The sequence below is a fragment of the Notechis scutatus genome, chromosome 8, assembly GCF_049901735.1.
Source record: "Notechis scutatus isolate UNSWTSFEM ecotype Mainland chromosome 8, rNotScu1.2, whole genome shotgun sequence".
In the NCBI taxonomy this organism is placed as follows: Eukaryota; Metazoa; Chordata; class Lepidosauria; order Squamata; family Elapidae; genus Notechis; species Notechis scutatus.
Window position 1 is genome coordinate 23,208,598 of NC_142016.1, and position 18,160 is coordinate 23,226,757.

Consider the following 18,160-nt stretch of genomic DNA (forward strand, 5'->3'; position numbering starts at 1 on the left):
ACAGTCCTAAGTCATTTTGTTCAGCCCTGTTCTCCTTTCAAACAGTCACTAAACGAACGGTTGTAAGTAAAGGACCGCCTGTAGGGAACGGGCGGATTAAATTTCCCTCCTCTTTTACTGCTCTCCCTGAGTTATCAACCCAATCTTTATCATGATCATAAACCCGCCGTGGATCTGATTCACACCCAGGTGTCAGAAACAGGAAAAACGATCCTTTCCGACAAGCAACCCCGCCTAGAAGAGAAGAGGAAGTGGGGGGTGAGAAGGAAACGGTTAGAAGAGATCAGCGAAAGGAAATGGAAATGAAGCAAGTTTGCGTGTTATCCTGGACAGGAATTTGGCAATTTTTTTTGTGTTGTAGATTTATCCTGTTTGCGATAGAGCCTTAGTCACCCGGGATGATACAATTCGCTGTTGTGTTTTGCAGATCAGCTGGGGCGCTTGGGATACAAGCTTAGAAGAGCCTTGTGAGACTGGAGGCACTTAGCAATGGCAGTGTTTCGCTTAACAGCAGGGGCAGGAATGGTCACAGAACGAGGCAAAACTCATTGGAAATTTTGGGCTCCGTTGTGGTCATAAAACCACAACCTTAAGCAGATCACTGCAGCTAGTAACATGTTCAGTGAACTACAGGCTGTCCTTGAGTTACAACAGTTTGTTAAGCGACTGTCTTGCTTAGCAAACATAAATTCTGGGCCCAATTGTGATAGTAAGTCAAGGACTACCTATATCTGTCCCTCCTTGACAATGAGAGCCCAATGTTGTTATTGCAGGTAGTCCTTGACTTACAATTCACTGAAGTTCCAACGGCCCAGAAAAATGTGACTTATGACCGTTTTTCACACTTATGACCATTTTTCACACTTATGACCATTGCAGCATCCCCACGGTCAGGTGATTTATATTCAGATTCTTTGAGGCTTCTGGGCTGCCACCTTTGTGACAGGTGCAGTGTCAACTCATAAAATGGTCTTTTTAGAGTTGCCAACAGAAAGGGAGGGGGGAGCAGTGCGGCAGCTTGGAAATAGAAAGTGCATTCCATAAATGTTTTCAAAGATAGTAACTAGGTGACCAAAGTTTTTGCCGCGCAAAATTCTAACTGGAGAACATGATTGATGACTCTGGGCTATGAATGTGTCCCATTGGAGAATATGAATTATGATAAACCCAGAGGGGTGGGGGGGAACCAGGGTCAAGGGTGACAATGAATGATGTGCCTCAGAGTTGGCTACACCCAGGCAGCACCTGCATGTTTACTCCTAATAAATCTTCTTTAAGTTTTGGAAGTTTGGCTCCAGACTCATGATTTAAATGGGGGTAACTGCCGGAGCCCTGATAGCAATGTTCATGCAATCCCCTTTTGTGATCTTCTGACAAGCAAAGTCAATGGGGAAGCCATAATTCGCTTAACAACCGTGTAATTCATTGAACAACTGCAGTGATTCACTTAACAAACGTGGCAAGAAAAGTCGTAAAATGGAGCAGAACGAATTTCTCTCTTAGCAACCTACATGTTGGGCTCAATTGTGGCCCTACAGCCTTGAAGGACCCCCATAGAGTCCACTCGGATGAATTGCTTGCGATCTGGAAACGAAACACACACAATTCTGAAGTCCAGTTAAAAAAAATGTGGGAGCCTTGTGGAGGTCGTCCTCGACTTACGACCACGATTGAGCCTGAAATTTCTATTGCGAAGCAAAGGCAGCTTAGTCAAGTGAGGTTTGTCTCATTTTACAGCCTTTCTTGCCACAGCCGTTAAGTGAATCACTGCAGCTGTTAAGTTAGTAACATGGTTGTTAAGTGAATCTGGCTTCCGCAATGACTTCGATGGTCAGAAGGTCGCTAAACGGGATCACCTGACACCTCCTTCCCCCCCCCCACGGGACATGGTAGGCATCATACATGTGAGTCAGTTGCCAAGCATCTGGATTTTGACCACATGACTGTAAGGATACTGAAATTGGTGTGGAAATTGAAAACATTGTGGACATTTTTTTGAAAAATTTGTGCGAAAAAGTTTTGAAAAATTCATGCAAAAAGGTTTTGAAAAATTCATCCAAAAAGGTTTTGAAAAATTCATGCAAATTTTTTTTTTTTGAAAAATTCATGTGACAAATGTTTGAAAAATTCATGTGAATTTTTTTTGAAAAATTCCTGTGAACATTTTTTCACAGTCATGTGAAAAATGGTCGTAAGTCACTTTTTTTTCCCCAGTGCCATTGTAGCTTTGAACAGTCACTAAATGGATAGTTGCAAGTCGAGGACTGCAGCTGTGTTGAGACCCTCACCTTCATCCTAATAACCGCTACTAATTGAAGCTAGTTCGTCTTGAAGGAAATGAATGGACAAGCTCAGTGTCTACGGATCGACCGTTTCCCCGTTTTAACAGTTAAGAAATGTTGTCAGGAAACCGAGTTTTGGGCCTACATGACTTATCGTTTTCCAGGTTACAAAATGCCTGACAATCTAAACGTGGCCCCTGTGAAGAGCCCGTTAAACACAAAATCCCACTGAGGAGGACACATTCTAACATGGCCGCCAGATGGGGAAACCATCTGCCGAGGTAGAGAAGACGACACAACTTATTTCTCTCATCTTTCCAGTGTTTCTATTGGTTTTTCCAAGGCGTTCATTGGGCCTGTGGTCAAGACGAGGGGGACGATGGATGGGGAAATGAACTCGCTAACAGAAAACGCCTTGCTCAATCTTCTCCACAAAGCTTATAGCTATTTATTGCCACACGGACCTCAGGTTTGCAATTGTGCAACTGGCCAAGGGGCGAAGAGGAGGTGAGAAAACTGGGTTGCATTTTACTATGGTAGTATTTCTCAACCTTGGCAAGTTGAAGTCCACAAGTCATTTGCATCCTTTTAGAGGGTCGTTGAAGTACTTGGAGGTTTATCTGTGTCCTCAAGGTTACCTAGGTGGTGCTCCTGGTTCCTGTAGTCTGCCATTTTTTCCTCGGGATATCCATTCCTACCCCCGCGCCATGCAAAGGGTGTTCATCCCAAATTATATTAGAATCTCTAAAGACCTCCAGTGATGGAGCACCCACGACTTTTGGAGGTAAGCTGTTCCACTGGTTAATTGTTCTTGCTATCAGGAAATTCCTCCTTGGTTCTAGGTTGGATCTCCCTTTAATGATCTTCCACCTGTTACTTCTTGTCAGGTGGTTTGTAGAAGATCTCAAATCCTTCTTCTCTGTGGCAGCCCCTCAAGTATTAGACGACTGCCATCATGTCACCTCTAATCCTTCTCTTCATTTGACTAGAGTAGACCTGCTTGTTTCCCTCAACTATTCATCATACAGTTTGGCCTCCAGACCCCTTTACCTTATTTCTAGTTCTTCCCTGAACTCTTTCCAGGGCTTTTTTTGTGACAAGAATGGATCCCAGTGTGACCTCACCAGTGCGGTCTAAAGAGGTAATATCAGCACCACCAAACCATCTTCAAATCTTGACCAACAAATGCTCTGTCCTACACACTGGTAGAAAAAGAAACATCAGTACACCAAATATAACCTAGGCGGATATGACCTCGTTGACAACCCTCACTCTGTCAAGGACCTGGGAGTACTCATATCAAACGACATAAGCGCCAGAACTCACTGCAACAGCATTGCCAAAAAGGCATTAAGAGTTGCAAATCTAATCTTACAAAGCTCCTCCTTCAGTAACACTGAATTGCTAACTAGGGCATACAAAACCTTTGCTAGACCAATACTCGAATACAGCCCATATGTCTGGAATCCGCACTGTATATCAGACATTAATACAATTGAGCGAGTCCAGAAGTATGTCACGAGAAGAGTCCTCCACTCTTCTGCTTGCGACAAAATACCTTACACCACCACGCTTGAAATTTTGGGCTTGGACAACCTAGAACTATGGTTCGACTTAAGCGTAGTACACAAAATTATCTGCTACAATCAACGACTACCTCAGCTTCAACTGCAACAATACAAGAGTACACAACAGATACAAACTCAATGTAAACCGCTCCAAACTTGATTGCAGAAAGTACGACTTCAGCAACAGAGTGGTCAATGCCTGGAATGCACTACCTGACTCTATTGTTACATTCTCTAACTCCTACTCCTTTACCCATAAACTATCCACTATTGATCTCACCCCCTTCCTAAGAGGTCTGTAAAGGGCCTGCATAAGTGCACCATCATGCCTACCGTCCCTGTCCTATTGTCCCCAATTATTCATACCTATTTCCTATATTCATACTCATGTTATTCTTGTACATATTATCTTGTAAGTGACTGACAAATCAAATTTAAAAAAAAATATTTCCTCAGCCTGTGCTGAAGTAAAAGCAAGGTGGAGAAAATAATACACTTCTTTGTTTCTTTGTTGATTTGTTCCATTTATATGTTGCCTGTCCCTCTGTCCAAAGCGAACTAACCTAGAAAAGGACTGCATGGCAGGAAAAAAATATATTTTTTCTTTGCAGAAACTCTGCGCAATGCAAAACTTCAGAGGTCTACTTTGGCCCATAAACCATGTGTCCCCATCCTTCCCAGTGCAAACTACGCAACAGGTTATCCTTCCCTGCAAGGGGAACGAAGCAATTCCAAGCTGACATATCCAACGGTCAAACCACATCTACGTGAATCCAAAAACTGTTTGGGGGGGGGGGGAATCTTGAGACATACAAGGTGATTGCTGGTAGATTTCCAGTGATCTCCTTCCTCATGAGCTGGAGTGAGGTGGCAGACATGTTGAGATTCTGCCTTAGTCATTTTAGGTGGGGTAACTGCTGAAAACAACCCAAAAGTGAGAGGAAGTTCTTGTGATCTCCCACACCCCTTGGGTAACAATTCTTCCTTCCTTCCCGTCCTTTGTTGACAAAAGCAGAAGGGCCAGGTTCTTTATCACATCAACACCAAGGGTGCTAATCCAGAAAGACCTCAGAAGATCCTACGCCTTGTTCTGTTGACTTTACCTGGAGGACTAAGAATCCATGGAGCCTTTCCAAAGCCATTCGAGATCTCAAACAGCTATATTTCTAGCAGGTCAGTCTAAAAATAGCAAACTTGGTTTCTTCCTTCTATAACTTCTTAGAGGCAAGCTGGCATTAATTTAATTACTCTTTGGGGCATGTACATAAGGTCTGTCCACTGATTAAAGACAGCTTAGTGCAGGGGTGTCCAACCTTGGTAACGTTAAGCCTGGAGGACTTCAACTCCCAGAATTCTCCAGCCAGCAAAGCTGGCTGGAGAATTCTGGGAGTTGAAGTCCTCCAGGCTTAACGTTACCAAGGTTGGACACCCCTGGCTTAGTGCATTAGAATGATTTTTTCTGGATTAGCGCATCTAACAAAATCAGTATATCTTTGTATATGGCTAAAAGGAAGGGAAAAAAATGGAACAGATTCTTAGCATCCTTAGATGGCAAATGGTTCATGTTCTGAAAAAGTTAGAAAACTTTTTATTAAGTTTTTTTATTTGTAAGTATATATAAGTATTAAATTCATGAACAGTGTGGCATCTGGGTATCATTAATTTTGATACCAAATAATAGTGATGAGATTAACAATTTGGTAGCCTTAATTACATTAATCCTACTCACATCATTATAATAACATTGTACAATAATAATACAATCCTCTTTCAACTTCTGGTCCAGAAAAGTACAAACTTTTTAATAAGTCTCTCTCTGTTTTGCTCACATATCAATCACTGCTATCAGGGTAATTTACATTATACGAGGCACAGAAAAAAAAAAAAGGAAGGAAACAGTGGGAAAAAATATTAAGACAATTAAACAAAAAAAAAAAGGGAAATCTAATTAAGTGAGCTACACCACTACCATTCCTTATTACCTCATTCTTTTCACTTCTTTCTTCTACGTATTTTGCCTTAGTTTCACAAATATACAACGTACATATTTACGCATGTAATCTACAAATTTAGGCGCCCTTAATCATTTACTCCTTGGTACATGCCAAGCTACAACCTTTCCTGTGCAGTGATGCGTAATTCCCTATGCCTGTTATTAATATTAATACTGCTTTATAAAGCCTTAGTAAGCACACTTAGAATACCGCATCTAGTTTTGGTCATCACACTATTAAAAAGATGTTGAGACTCCCGAAAGAGTGCAGAGAAAAGCCACAAAGATGATTAGGGGACTGGAGGCTAAAATATATGAAAAACGGTTGCAGGAATTGGGTATGTCTGGTCTGGTGAAAAGAAGGAACTAGGGGTGACATGATAGCAGTCTTCCAATATTTGAGGGGCTGCCACAGAGAGGATGAAGGGGTCAAGCTATTTTCCAAAGCACCAGAAGAGGAGACAAGAAACAATGGATGGAAACTAATCAAAGAGAGACCCAACCTAGCACTAAGGAGAAATTTCCTAACAGTGAGAACAATTAACCAGATGTTGTGGGTGCTTCATGACTGGGAGCTTTTTAGAAGAGACTGAACTAGACTAGAAGACTTCCAATTCTGTAGTTCTGTTTTGATCATCACCAGATGACCCTCAAAATACTGGTCTGTTTCACTTTTTATGACTTTTAATCAAGAGTTCCACAGAATGCATTTTTAGGGAAGGAAATGGAGGTTTTTAGAGAAGGAAATAGAGGTGGTTTTTGTTATTGGGGTGTGTGTGTGTGTGTGCCTGCTTTCAAGCCAGCGTTGAGTTCCGGTGACCATCTGGGCAACTCCTTGCATTTTTCTTCGAGGTCCCACCACTAAGGGTGAGAACAACCCTAAGCGGGGAGGAACTAGATTTCCTAGTTTCTACCACTAACACAAACTGGCTCTCTTTTTAATCAAGAGAAAGAAATAGACTTCGTTGCCTTCCTCACTCATGAGAGCACGGGTCATTTTTTTTCACATCCTCAATCCAGTCAGGGTCACTAATCTGGAAGCTACATTGCAAGCCAACATAATCTTCTCACATACCATCAACTGGATGGTACATGTAGTCTACATTCAAGATATCTATGACTAGCTTGCTAGCAAGAGAGGGGGAGAAATGTATTTATGCATTTATTTTATTATTTTACTTATTTTGTTTTGTTTTGTTTTATTTATTTTATTTTGTTTATTTGTAACTCAAGGGGGCCAACATACCTAATTACTTCCTCCTTTTCTCACAACAACAACCCTAAGAAGTGGGTTGGACTCAAAGAGAGTGACTGGCCCAAAGTCATCCAGTTGGCTTTCATGCCTAGGGTGGGACTAGAACTCACCGTCTCCTGGCGATTGGCCCAAAGTCACCCAGTTGGCTTTTATGCCTAAGGCGGGACTAGAACTCACCGTCTCCTGGTTTCCAGCCTGGTGCCTTTACCACCAAAATACAGACTGTTGTTGTTCTTGTTGTTTGGGGAGTGGCTGGTTTATGTCCACAGATAACTTGGCTATTGGCTTGGGTGGGTGCTTCTCCACCCACATGAGAGACGATCACTTGTTCTCCTGACTCAAGCACTGACATGCAATCATATGTCAAAATGTGTCAAAACTCCAAGATTGGAATAGAAGGGGAAGTCCAGGGTTGGGCTGAACACAGAGGGCAGCCATATATGGAGTCCCCTCCTCAGACCTCCCTCCTTTGATGGAGAACTTCAGGGTGGGGCATGGTGTGCTTAGCAGGAGCTGCAGAGAAGATGCTACAAGAAAGAAATAACTTCGTGGTTTTACTTACTTCTTTGCAGGTTGCATCCTAAGCTGCCTCTTACAGATGGTGTCAGCTCAGGAAAATTTAACTGTGGCTTCTATACCTGAACACCCTATCCAGGGTCAAAGTATCCTCCTGGATGTAGTGGAGAATATCCAGGAGACATTCGAAGAATGCGAGTGGACGCAACCCTCTGGGAACAAAATTATTTTTGCCCGCGGTACAAAATTCACCCCGGTTAATACTTCCCAAGTCGTAGTGGTGCATCAGAATTGTTCCTTGACTATCAAAAATCTGAGGCCATCGGATCAAGGAAGGTATACAGTCAAAGTCACTGTTCCTCCTACAAAGCAACAGACAAGAGATTCCATTTATATCGGTTCCATTTTTCTGATTCTTTGTGGTAAGTTTTCAAAAGCCACCTCACAGACTTTTATTCACCCAGCAATGCCTAACCTACAATCTAAGCATTCGGAGGTTTGCAAAATATAGTATAAGCCAATGAAGCAAAGAGGTTTGCTAAGCAATGAAAGAACATTCTCTTTTAACGACCTCCTTAATCCCTTGTGAGGTGGAATCTGGGCAACTGAATGGAGCTGAGCGTTTACCGGCTGGATGCCCTTCCTTTCACCAGGGCAGAGTTTTATTCAGCAGATATAATCTCATTCTACCCAGAGAGAGAGAAATATCTGCCTCTACCTAGGATCGAACACACAGCCTCCTGACTGTGGGGCGAGAGCTCCTCCTCTAGGCCACCGCACCACTTGAAAGAAGAACAACAGATATTGTTGCTCAGTGGTGGGATTCAAAAAAATTTATGACCGATTCTGTAGGTGTGGCTTGGTGGGCATGACAGGGGAAGGATACTGCAAAATCCCATTCCCTCCCCAGCCCACTAACCTGCTTTCCAGCTCCATTCTCCTGGGCAGGGCAACCAAAGAAGACCCAGCCAATCAGCTGGGACTCAGGAGGCAGAGGATAGATGGGGAAAGCAGGGCCAGTCAGAGATGGCATTTGCCGGTTCTCCGAACTACTCAAAATTTCCACTACCGGTTCTCCAGAACTGGTCCAAACCTGCTGAATTCCACCCCTGTTGTTGCTAGATGTTTAGCCGCCCTGGTTAAGCATGTTTGCAAACACACGGTCAGTGTGTTATTTAACAGGCAGAAATCTAGCTATGGGCAGTCCTCAAAGTACGATGGTTCCTTTAATGACTGTTCAAAGTTACAATGGCACTGATAAAATTGACTTAGGAGCATTTTTCAGACTTACGACTGTTGCAGCATCTCCATGGCCCCATGATCAAAATCCAGGTGACTCATATTTATGACAGTTGCCGTGTCCCAGGGTCATGTGATCTCCTTTTGCAACCTTCTGACAAGCAAACTCAAAATGGAGGAAGCCAGAGGCACTTCACAACTGTGTTACCCACTTAACAACTGCAGTGATTTACTTAACTGTGGCAAGGAAGGTCAGGGCTAAACTCACCTAACAGTGTCTCACTTAGCAATAGAAATTTGGAGCTCAATTGTGGTTGTAAGTCGAAGGACAAAGGGGGAGGAAGGGAGGGAGGGAGGGAGGGAGGGAGGGAGGGAGAGAGGGAGGGAGGGAGGAAGGAAGGAAGGAAGGAAGGAAGGAAGGAAGGAAGGAAGGAAGGAAGGAAGGAAGGAAGGAAGGAAGGAAGGAAGTGTGATGACCCAAAGGGGCATGGCACAAAGGCAACACAGTCAGATAATCAGTAGGAGTCCCTTTATTAGCTCCAAATTTTCCCCCAATGTCCTGGTTACCTTCTGGCTGGAGAAAAACTCTCCCAGGAACAGCCTTTGGCTGCAGGGAATCAAGTCCAAAACGTGGTCAACAAAAACTGTAACTTAAAGTCCAAACAAGGCAAAATGAGGTAATTAGTCCAGCAAGGCAGGAAAAGGGATTCCAGACATAAAGGCACGGCAATAACTCAACATGGTTGGGAGGATGCCAGGAATGCAGATAACCAAAGTCAACACGAGATAAACTCATGTTTGTTCCCAGCAGACACTGCACTCAGCTTGCATCTCTTTCAAATTCCCTCCCCAGCTGTGGCTAATGAAGGGAATCAGGGCCCTTTCCTCCCCCATAAGCCATGCAACCCATGTTGCTCTCTTCTCCGTTCCTCCCTGCATGCCCTAGGATGAAGAGGGGGTGGACCTGGGTCTTCCTCTGGACTCCCTCTCCCTTGTTCTACCTCTCTCCTGCTCTGCCCAGCTGGACTTTGCCCTTCCCCAGTTTCCTCCACAGCCAAACGGAGCCACACTCCCACTCCCTGTCAGCTGTTTGTCTTCCTCCTCGGATTCAGACTCCGACAGGGGCATGACAGGAAGTAAGGAAGGGGAAGGAAGGAAGAGCAATAGCACTTAGACTTATATACTGCTTCATGGTGCTTTCCAGCCCTCTCTAAGCAGTTAGAGAGAATCAGCATAACTGCCCCCCAACAATCGGGGTCCTCATTTGACCCACCTCAGAAGGATGGAAAGCTGAGTCAACCAGTCAGGATCGAACTGCTGACAGTGAGCAGAGTTAGCCGAGTTAGCCTGCAATGCTGCATTCTAACCACTGGGCCACCACCAGGGCTCTGGTTAAAGGTAGATCAAAACAATAACTTTTAGAAGGTTATTCTTCTCAAGGGTCAGAAACACACATCTTGCGTTCCCGTTTTCTAGTTCCATCCTGAGATAATGGAACGTTCTTTTAATCAACTTGATTTGCAGATGAAAAACAAATTCGTATCAAGGTCCAACCTCCAAGTCCCAAGGCTGGCCAGGATGTCGTGATGACTCCCCAAGGCATCCCAGACACGTACGACCACTGCGAATGGAATCAAAAAACCGAATCTGGAGTGAGTAAAGAATTCCAAGATTCTGGACAAGAGTCCAACAAACAGGAGAACCAACAACAGATGATCCAACAGGGTTGCTCCTTGCATCTGACCCAGATAACCCAGGCTCATTCTGGAGAATATTCTGTTTATGTTGAGGTGTTTTCAGGCCAACACTCCGCCAAAGAGAAGGGAAACAGAGAGGAAATGAAGTGCTACAGAAGCCAGACGCAGTTAAAGGTCGTATCCGGTATGTATTGTGGTGTTTTTTTTTCTGGTCACTGAACTGAGATGAAGATTTGAGTCCTCCTCCTTCTCCTCCTTCTCCTCCTCCTCCTCCTCCTCCTCCTCTTCCTCCTCTTCCTGATGATGATGTTACCTAGTTGGCTAATGAAATGTTTGCAAGAAAACAACTAAGCTCAAAAAGTACCACAGATCTCACAATCCTCTTCCTCCTCCTCTTTGCAAACCCCACTCTCTTCTAGTACTGATGATGTTACCTAGTTGGGTCATGAAATGTCTGCAAAAAAGCAACCGAGCCCAGAGAGCACCAGGGACCCCACAGTCCTCCTCCTCCTCCTCCCCCCGCTCTTCCTCTTCCTCCTCCTCTTTACAAACCCCACTCCCTTTTAGCACTGATGATGTTACCTAGTTTGGTAACGAAACATCTGCAAGAAACTAACTAAGCTCAGAGAGCGCCAAGGACCCCACATTCCTTTTCCTCCCCCCCCTTCCTCTTCTTCCTCCTCTTTACAAACCCCACTCCCTTCTAGCACTGATGATGTTACCTAGTTGGGTCATGAAACGTCTGCAAGAAAACAGTCAAACTCAGGGAGTTCCGTGGACTTTACTTTTCAATCCAGAGCTATAAATATTCTATCGGGGTGTATGCTCCTAGCCTTGAAGTGGCCTGACCACTCAGTTATATCGTACGATTTGTTGACTTTTAAATCTATGCAGCGGTTCCATTTACCCTAAAGCAAGCTTACTCTCAAGTAGTTGAAGAAAATCATAAGATGGAGCAAGGAGAACGACGAAGAAAGCAAGAAAAATCACGCCAGGCCTTCTACCTAAATTTAAACACACTAAAAAAAAATGCTTCCTCATACTTATAGTCCAGTGGTGGGATTCAAATTTTTATACTACCAGTTTTGTGGGTGTGGCTTGGTGGGCGTGGCATAGCTTGGTGGGCGTGGCAGGGGAAGGTTACTGCAAAATCCCCCTTCCCTCCCCACCCCACTAACCTGCTTTCCAGCTCCGTTCTCCTGTGCAGGGCAACAAAAGAAGGCCCAACCGATCAGCTGGGACTCAATGGGAGGCAGAGAATAGATGGGGTTGGCGGGGCCAGTCAGAGGTGGGATTGGCCGGTTCTCCAAACTACTCAAATTTTCCGCTATTGGTTCTCCAGAAGTGGTCAGAACCGGCTGAATACCACCTCTGGGTGAAATATTGAAATTAAATTTGGAAAAAAAAAGAAACAGAAGGGATATGTGGGGAGGGGGGCAATTGTGAAAAATCTAGAATTTCTTGAAGACGATCAGCCTGGATATTATTTATCGAAAAGGAGAAGTCCCTGAAGCATAGGATTGAGAAGTTGAAGGAGATTGCTTGGTTAGAAGAACGTGAAGGCCAGGTCTTATTCATTCATTCATTCATTTATTCATTCAATCCATCAATCCATCATTCAATCAATTTCTATAGCCACCCATCTCGGTCAATGACTTTGGCTGACACCCTGGTTGGTGGGATCTACAACATACCTGTTCTTGTGAATGACCCAGGGTGGGATACAAACGAAACAAACACAGTCCCAGAAAACAGGTGAAGCCCCTTTTATTCCTTCACTTGGCTTCCAAGCTCCGAATATCTTTGACGGAAGACAAAAACACTCCCACACAAACAGTTACACGAAGAAGGAAAAAAGCAACACAAACCAGGCAAGATAAGGGCTGGAGGATGCCCACAGATAACACACACTGGGAAGGATGACAAACTCAGAGAGGAACAATAAACTAGAGATATTTACATGCTTTGTTTCCAGCGTTTGCCTGTACGCAGGTCCAAACTCTTATCCAGTTGTCACAGCTGCAGCCCATGAAGAGGATCAAGGCCCTCTCCTCCCCAGTAGACCACGTCTCTCCTTTATCCTCTCCTCCCTGCGTGCCCTAGGATGAAGAGGGGATGAGCCTGGGTCCTCCTCTGACTGCCCAGCCGGCCTCTGCCCTTCCCCAGCCTCCTCCCCAACCTCCGGAGCCACACTTCCACTCCCTGTCGGCTGTTCCTCCTCTCCCTCAGAGTCAGTCTCCACCAGGGGCATGACAGTTCTGCTAAATCTAGTTGAATAAGTAGAGTCTCGGGGACCCTGATCCCAAGCCACGTAAAACTTTCAAGGTTGCTTGAATTGCACCTGGAAACACAACCGTGGCAAGAAAGGTTTATAAAACAGGACAAAGGTCACTTAGCAAATGTTTCACTTAAGCCACAGAAATTTGGGGCTCAGTTGTGGTCGTAAGGTGAGGGCGACCTGAATCTTTGTCCCAAAGGTGCTTTTTTCCAGAGGCAACTGGACTTTCTGGTTTTTCTTTGAAAGACGTTTTGCTTGCTTCTTCAGCTCTGACTGGATGATAGGGAATGGAAGGATTTATGTTCCTTGCAAACAGCTGGTCATTTGCATCCTTTTTAGAAAGTCGTTGAGGCCACTTGGGGGTTTATCTATGTCCTCCTGGTGCAAATGGGTGTGGAGCCTTCTTGGAACTGTTGAAAGGAGTATGTTATAGACGGAAGATAGATGATGCCATATCCCTCCCGCTCTGTTGAGAGAGGGCCAAGCGGCCTCAATGACCCTCTAAAAGGATGCAAATGACCAGCTGTGTGCAAGGAGTATAAATCCGTCCATTCCCCACCATCCACTCAGAGCTGAAGAAACTTCATCTTCAAAGGAAAACCCATGACCTGGAGGACGGAGAACCTTCATAGACATCTACCTGAATCCTTGTTCAACGACAGATGTAGACAAAATGCAGTTATGTCTGCAAACTAACCTAAAACCGATTTGTAGTTTCAGGATCAACTTCTGTGAAATATAGCGTAGGCATCATTGCTGGGGCTTTGCTTGGATCCCTCACCTGGGCCAGCAGTCTATCCCTTGTGCCGCTGCTCTTTGGTAAGTAGATCCACTGCTTGGGGTGGGATGGGGTCAGGGGTGGGCTTCAATTTTTTTTAGCAAGGGGCTCTCTGCCCTAATGACTGGCTGGGTGGGCATGGCTAGGTGGTCATGTGACTGGGTGGGTGTGGCCAACTCGACATCCTTTCTTTGCCCTAAAAAAAAAGATAATATACCAAAAAGTTGTTTATTATTCCATGTATTTAATACTTAAATAAAAGACTGGATGAAACCAGGCTTAATAGCAGTGACTGTGAGAGGGATCTTGGGAGTCTTAGTGGAGTTTCTGAGGGGTTACTTGATTCTTATTATTTGGGAATTAATCCCCTTGGAGGCGAGGCACGGAGTTTCTAGTGGCTAGGTTATCTGATTTTCTCAATGGCTCTCCCTCCAGCAAGCACTTTATTTAGCTTGCCACACTTTTACCAGGTGTGAAATGCTCTTGGATGAACACCCAGAAAGGAAAAAAAGGCAAAAAGGTGTCCATTTACTATTTTAGTTGTGAATGTTTGTCCTTCTGGGGTTACTGGGGGCTCGCAGAGTCTTAGCTAGGGGATGGTCCGAGACCCTGCGAGCCCCCAGCAGCCCATCCCTGGATGGGGTGAGGTGAAGGGCAGGAACTGGGGGATCCAGAGAGAAATGAGAGAAGGATTGGTGGCTACCTCGGATTCTAACTGGGTTTTAAACCAGAGTTTCTCAACCTTGAACTTTAAGACTTGGGAACTTCAGCTCCCAGAATTCTTCACTCAGCACGGATAAAGAGATTAAGCTGAACTTCCAAATGAATTTTTTTTCCAAGCTTCTGGGGGGAGGGAGGGATTATCTTTCTTATTTTCCTTTATTTTTTTCCCTCTGGGAAAACACACACACACACACTTGTGGGAGCTTCATCCCTGGAAGCTTTCAAGAAGAGACTGTCAAAAAATGGTTTTCCTTGGGCGGGGATTAGACTAGATGACCTACAAGGTCCCTTCCAATGCTGTTAATCTGTATCCGTATCTGACACATACACATTACAAATCTCTAGGATGAAATCAGTCTGCCCTCTTTCACTCCCCACCAAGTTGTTACCTATCGACCAATCCATGTTCAAGAAAGAGAAAAGGAAAAAGTGGGAATTGTAGAAACCGTAAACCGGGGAAATGAATTTGATCGGTAGCGATTAGGGGATGAGGAGGCCCATGGATTTCTCAGAAATTCTGATGTGCCGCTTGTGCCACATGCCTGTCCTGATGTTTGTCGCATGAAAATGTCATTCGTCTCATCGAGTCACATTTTTAAAAAATACATACAGTTTGGGCCTTAGACACTAAGAGTTCAGGATTCAAATATACTGTAGTTATTATACCATTCAATATGCTTGTAGTCTTTCCTTCCTTCCTTCCGTCCTTTTCTTTTTGCTTCCCTCTTCTTTTTTTCTTTCCTCTTCTCCCTTCCTCCCTCCCTTCCTCCTCCTCTTCCTCCCTCCCTCCCTCCTTCTTTCTTTCTTTCCTTCATTCCTTACTTCTCTTTTTGTTTTCCCTGCTTCCCTTTTCTTCTTTCTTTCCTCTCCTTCCTCCCTTCCTCCCTCTCTTCTTCCTTCCCTCTCTCCCCTCCTCCTCTTCCTTCCTTCCTTCCCTCCTTTCCTCCCTCCCCTCCCTTCTTTCCCTCCCTCCTTCCTTCCTTCTTTCCTTCTTTCCTTACTTCTCTCTTTGCTTTCTCTTCTTCCCTCTTCTTCTTTTTCTTTCACCTCCTCTCCTTCCTCCTTCCTTTCCTCCCTTCCTTTGTTCCTTCTGCAAGTTAACATGGGGGAAAACAGAGTTCCCAAAGTATTTTTTCCCCAGGAAGCATCAAGAGGAGAAATTTGAGTCTATCCGTCCTTCTTTTGCTTTCATTTAGAACAGGGGTGTCCAACCTTGGCAACTTTAAGCCTGGAGGACTTCAACTCCCAGAATTCCCCAGCCAGCAAAGCTGGCTGGGGATTTCTGGGAGTTGAAGTCCTCCAGGCTTAAAGTTGCCAAGGTTGGACACCCCTGATTTAGAACAATAGTCCTCCTCAGCTTTTTCTGACGCTAAAATGACCTTGAGCAGCTTGAAACAAAAGGGGAAGGATAGGGAACACCTGAAATGGTAATTGCAATTTCTTCTTTTTTCCATAGGCATGTTGTCACTATTCTCCCCTGAATGCTGAATTTGGAAGCCATTCCTTCTTTCGTGAAAGGTAGGTGTGTGGGACCTTGGGAGGGTTAGAATTCAACTCAATTCAGCTCAATTTTGCCCAGAAAGCCAAATGTTTGAAGAGTGGTCTGCAAACCAAGAGAGAGATTTAAAAAAAAACAATTTCATGTCCTTCGGAAGAAGTTAACATTCTAAGAATTCCAGAATCTTCTTCGAGGGTGGAGTAGAAATTAAGATGTTGAACTAAGACCCAGGTTCTTCCCACAACGATGGAAGTTCATTAGATGATTCTGGACCAGTCTCTATTTGAGATAATAGGATATAGTTTGGGGATCTCCAACTGAGCTAAGCCATTGACTTCCCTGTCTCAAAAGAGATCATCATTCTCTTAAAGTTAGAATTATATTTCACATTCTTATTAATTACAGTACTCATTTTAATTGCAAACACTTTTATCAATAATAAAATAGCATTATTGTTATTGTTATTGCTGTTGCTGATGTTATTGTTATTGTTTGGCTCGGACCAAGATTGCTGTCCAATTGGTTCTGAATCATATCGCCCAATTCATATTTTGCTTTCTCCCCACTAAATCTTTCTGCAGATGTTTCTAGAGAAGACAAACAGAAGTTATCTTCCATCTGCGTGTGTAAAGCTGAACAGTTCTGTGCTTAGATATTAATCTTGATCTGATGCTGATTTCTTTTGAAGCTCAACTTTGACCCAAACTGTATATTAGCTTACTTTGTTTCTGTTTATATGAACAAAACCTAAGTCATTCTCAACTTTTAAAACGTGAGAATGTTTGCAACATACAAAACAGCTAAGAAATAAATCTAGGAGTCAAAAAAAAAAAAAAGGATGGCACAAAATCAAAATTATCATAACATTTTGTATTAAGCACCTGAGGCTTTATAGGAAGTCAGTATGATGTTATCCAGTTTGGAACACAACGGAAAAATATATGGATGCCCTTTATACATTCTAACATTGCTCAAAATAAAATGTGTTTTTTCACTTGAATTAAACTATTGTCTATGAAGAATGTTTGGGTCTTTTAATGAATATTTCTGTATTGCATTGTGCATGTTTTAGAATAGAATAGAATTCTTTATTGGCTAAGTGTGATTGGACACACAAGGAATTTGTGTCCATATGCTCTCAGTGTACATAAAAAAGAAAAGATACATTTGTCAAGAGTCAAGAATCATAAGGTACAACACTTAATAATAGTCATAGGGTACAATAAGCAATCAAATCATACTAGGAAACAGTCATTAAAAATCGTAAGGATGCAAGCGACAAAGTTACAGTCATACAGTCACAAGTGAGAGGGAATGGGTGATAAGGAGTGATGAGAAGATTAATAGTAATAGTAGTGCAGACTGAGTAAGCAGTTGGACAGTGATGAGGGAATTATTTGTTTAGCAGAGTGATGGCGTTTGGGAAAAATCTGTCCTTGTGTCTAGTTGTTCTGGTGTGCAGTGCTCTATAGCAACGTTTTGAGGGTAGGAGTTGAAACAGTTTATGTCCAGGATGTGAGGGGTCTGTAGGTATTTTCACATCCCTCTTTTTGACTCTTGCAGGATACAGGTCCTCGACTGAAGGCAGATTGGTAGCAATTGTTTTTTCTGCAGTCCTAATTACTCTCTGAAGTCTGTGTCTGTCTTGTTGGGTTGCAGAACCAAACCAGACAGTTATAGAGGTGCAGATGACAGACTCAAAAATTTTCCTTTCTGGTCAGCAATGAGTTGAACTTTGAGCTGCAATATTGAGGGATTTTCTCAATATTTCTTCATACGAACCCTAACACATTACAAGTGTTGGCTCACAAAACCACCAGTTTGCTAATTCAGCTGGTTGAAATGAACATGCCATGCCTTGTGGTTACAAGAACATTTTGCAATTTTTTTTTATTTTTGCAAATACCAAAATCAGCCGCAGAAGGAAGGAATCGTTGAATTTCAACCCAGAGCCAGAGATTTTTTTTAAAAAAATGTGCTTGTGCAAATAGCTAGGAAGACTTTTGTGACTTTGGGGTTGCAACCTGAATTGTGAGTGAAAATTTTGCTGTTCTCAGAAGGATCCAACACCACCCTTTCCTGCGAGTCGTGTCCAAGCTGAGAACCCAATAAAACATTCCAGATGATCAGTAGAGGTTAAAAAAAAAAGTTCAATCGGAGTTTGTCAAGTTAGATTGGGTGGGGACCCTGTTGGTTTCTCTGGCAGGTTTTTAGTTGAAAAAATTTGGCCAAACATTATCAATAGAAGAGAATACAGTACATGTGCTATTAGTATGAACATTCGCCTCCTATTCAATCCTTTCTCCTTTTCAGTCTCTTAAATCAGATTATTC

General features: G+C 43.5%; 1 protein-coding gene across 2 annotated transcripts; it reads left to right on the forward strand.

Annotated features, from left to right (window-relative positions):
• The first annotated feature begins 4,704 nt into the window (after positions 1–4,704).
• Positions 4,705–16,832, forward strand: LOC113421150 (uncharacterized). Of its 2 annotated transcripts, none has more exons than XM_026681401.2 (6): positions 4,705–5,023; positions 7,671–8,036; positions 10,378–10,734; positions 13,549–13,647; positions 15,786–15,847; positions 16,409–16,832. In XM_026681401.2, the coding sequence occupies exons 1-5, from the start codon at positions 4,972–4,974 to the stop codon at positions 15,815–15,817; spliced, it is 906 nt and encodes a 301-aa protein (XP_026537186.1). In that variant the 5' UTR covers positions 4,705–4,971; the 3' UTR covers positions 15,818–15,847; positions 16,409–16,832. The 2 variants fall into 2 exon arrangements, with proteins under 2 accessions (XP_026537186.1, XP_026537184.1); XM_026681399.2 differs by having other exon boundaries at positions 4,859–5,023; positions 13,543–13,647.
• Positions 16,833–18,160: the final 1,328 nt, after the last annotated feature.

Bases quoted from the DNA above. Each gene is read 5' to 3' on its own strand.
- LOC113421150 (XM_026681399.2), top strand. From the start codon at position 4,972: ATGGAGCCTTTCCAAAGCCATTCGAGATCTCAAACAGCTATATTTCTA. The intron at 5,024-7,670 runs GTCAGTCTAAAA...ACTTCTTTGCAG, and splicing joins AACAGCTATATTTCTAGCAG to GTTGCATCCTAAGCTGCCTC. The intron at 8,037-10,377 runs GTAAGTTTTCAA...CTTGATTTGCAG, and splicing joins CATTTTTCTGATTCTTTGTG to ATGAAAAACAAATTCGTATC.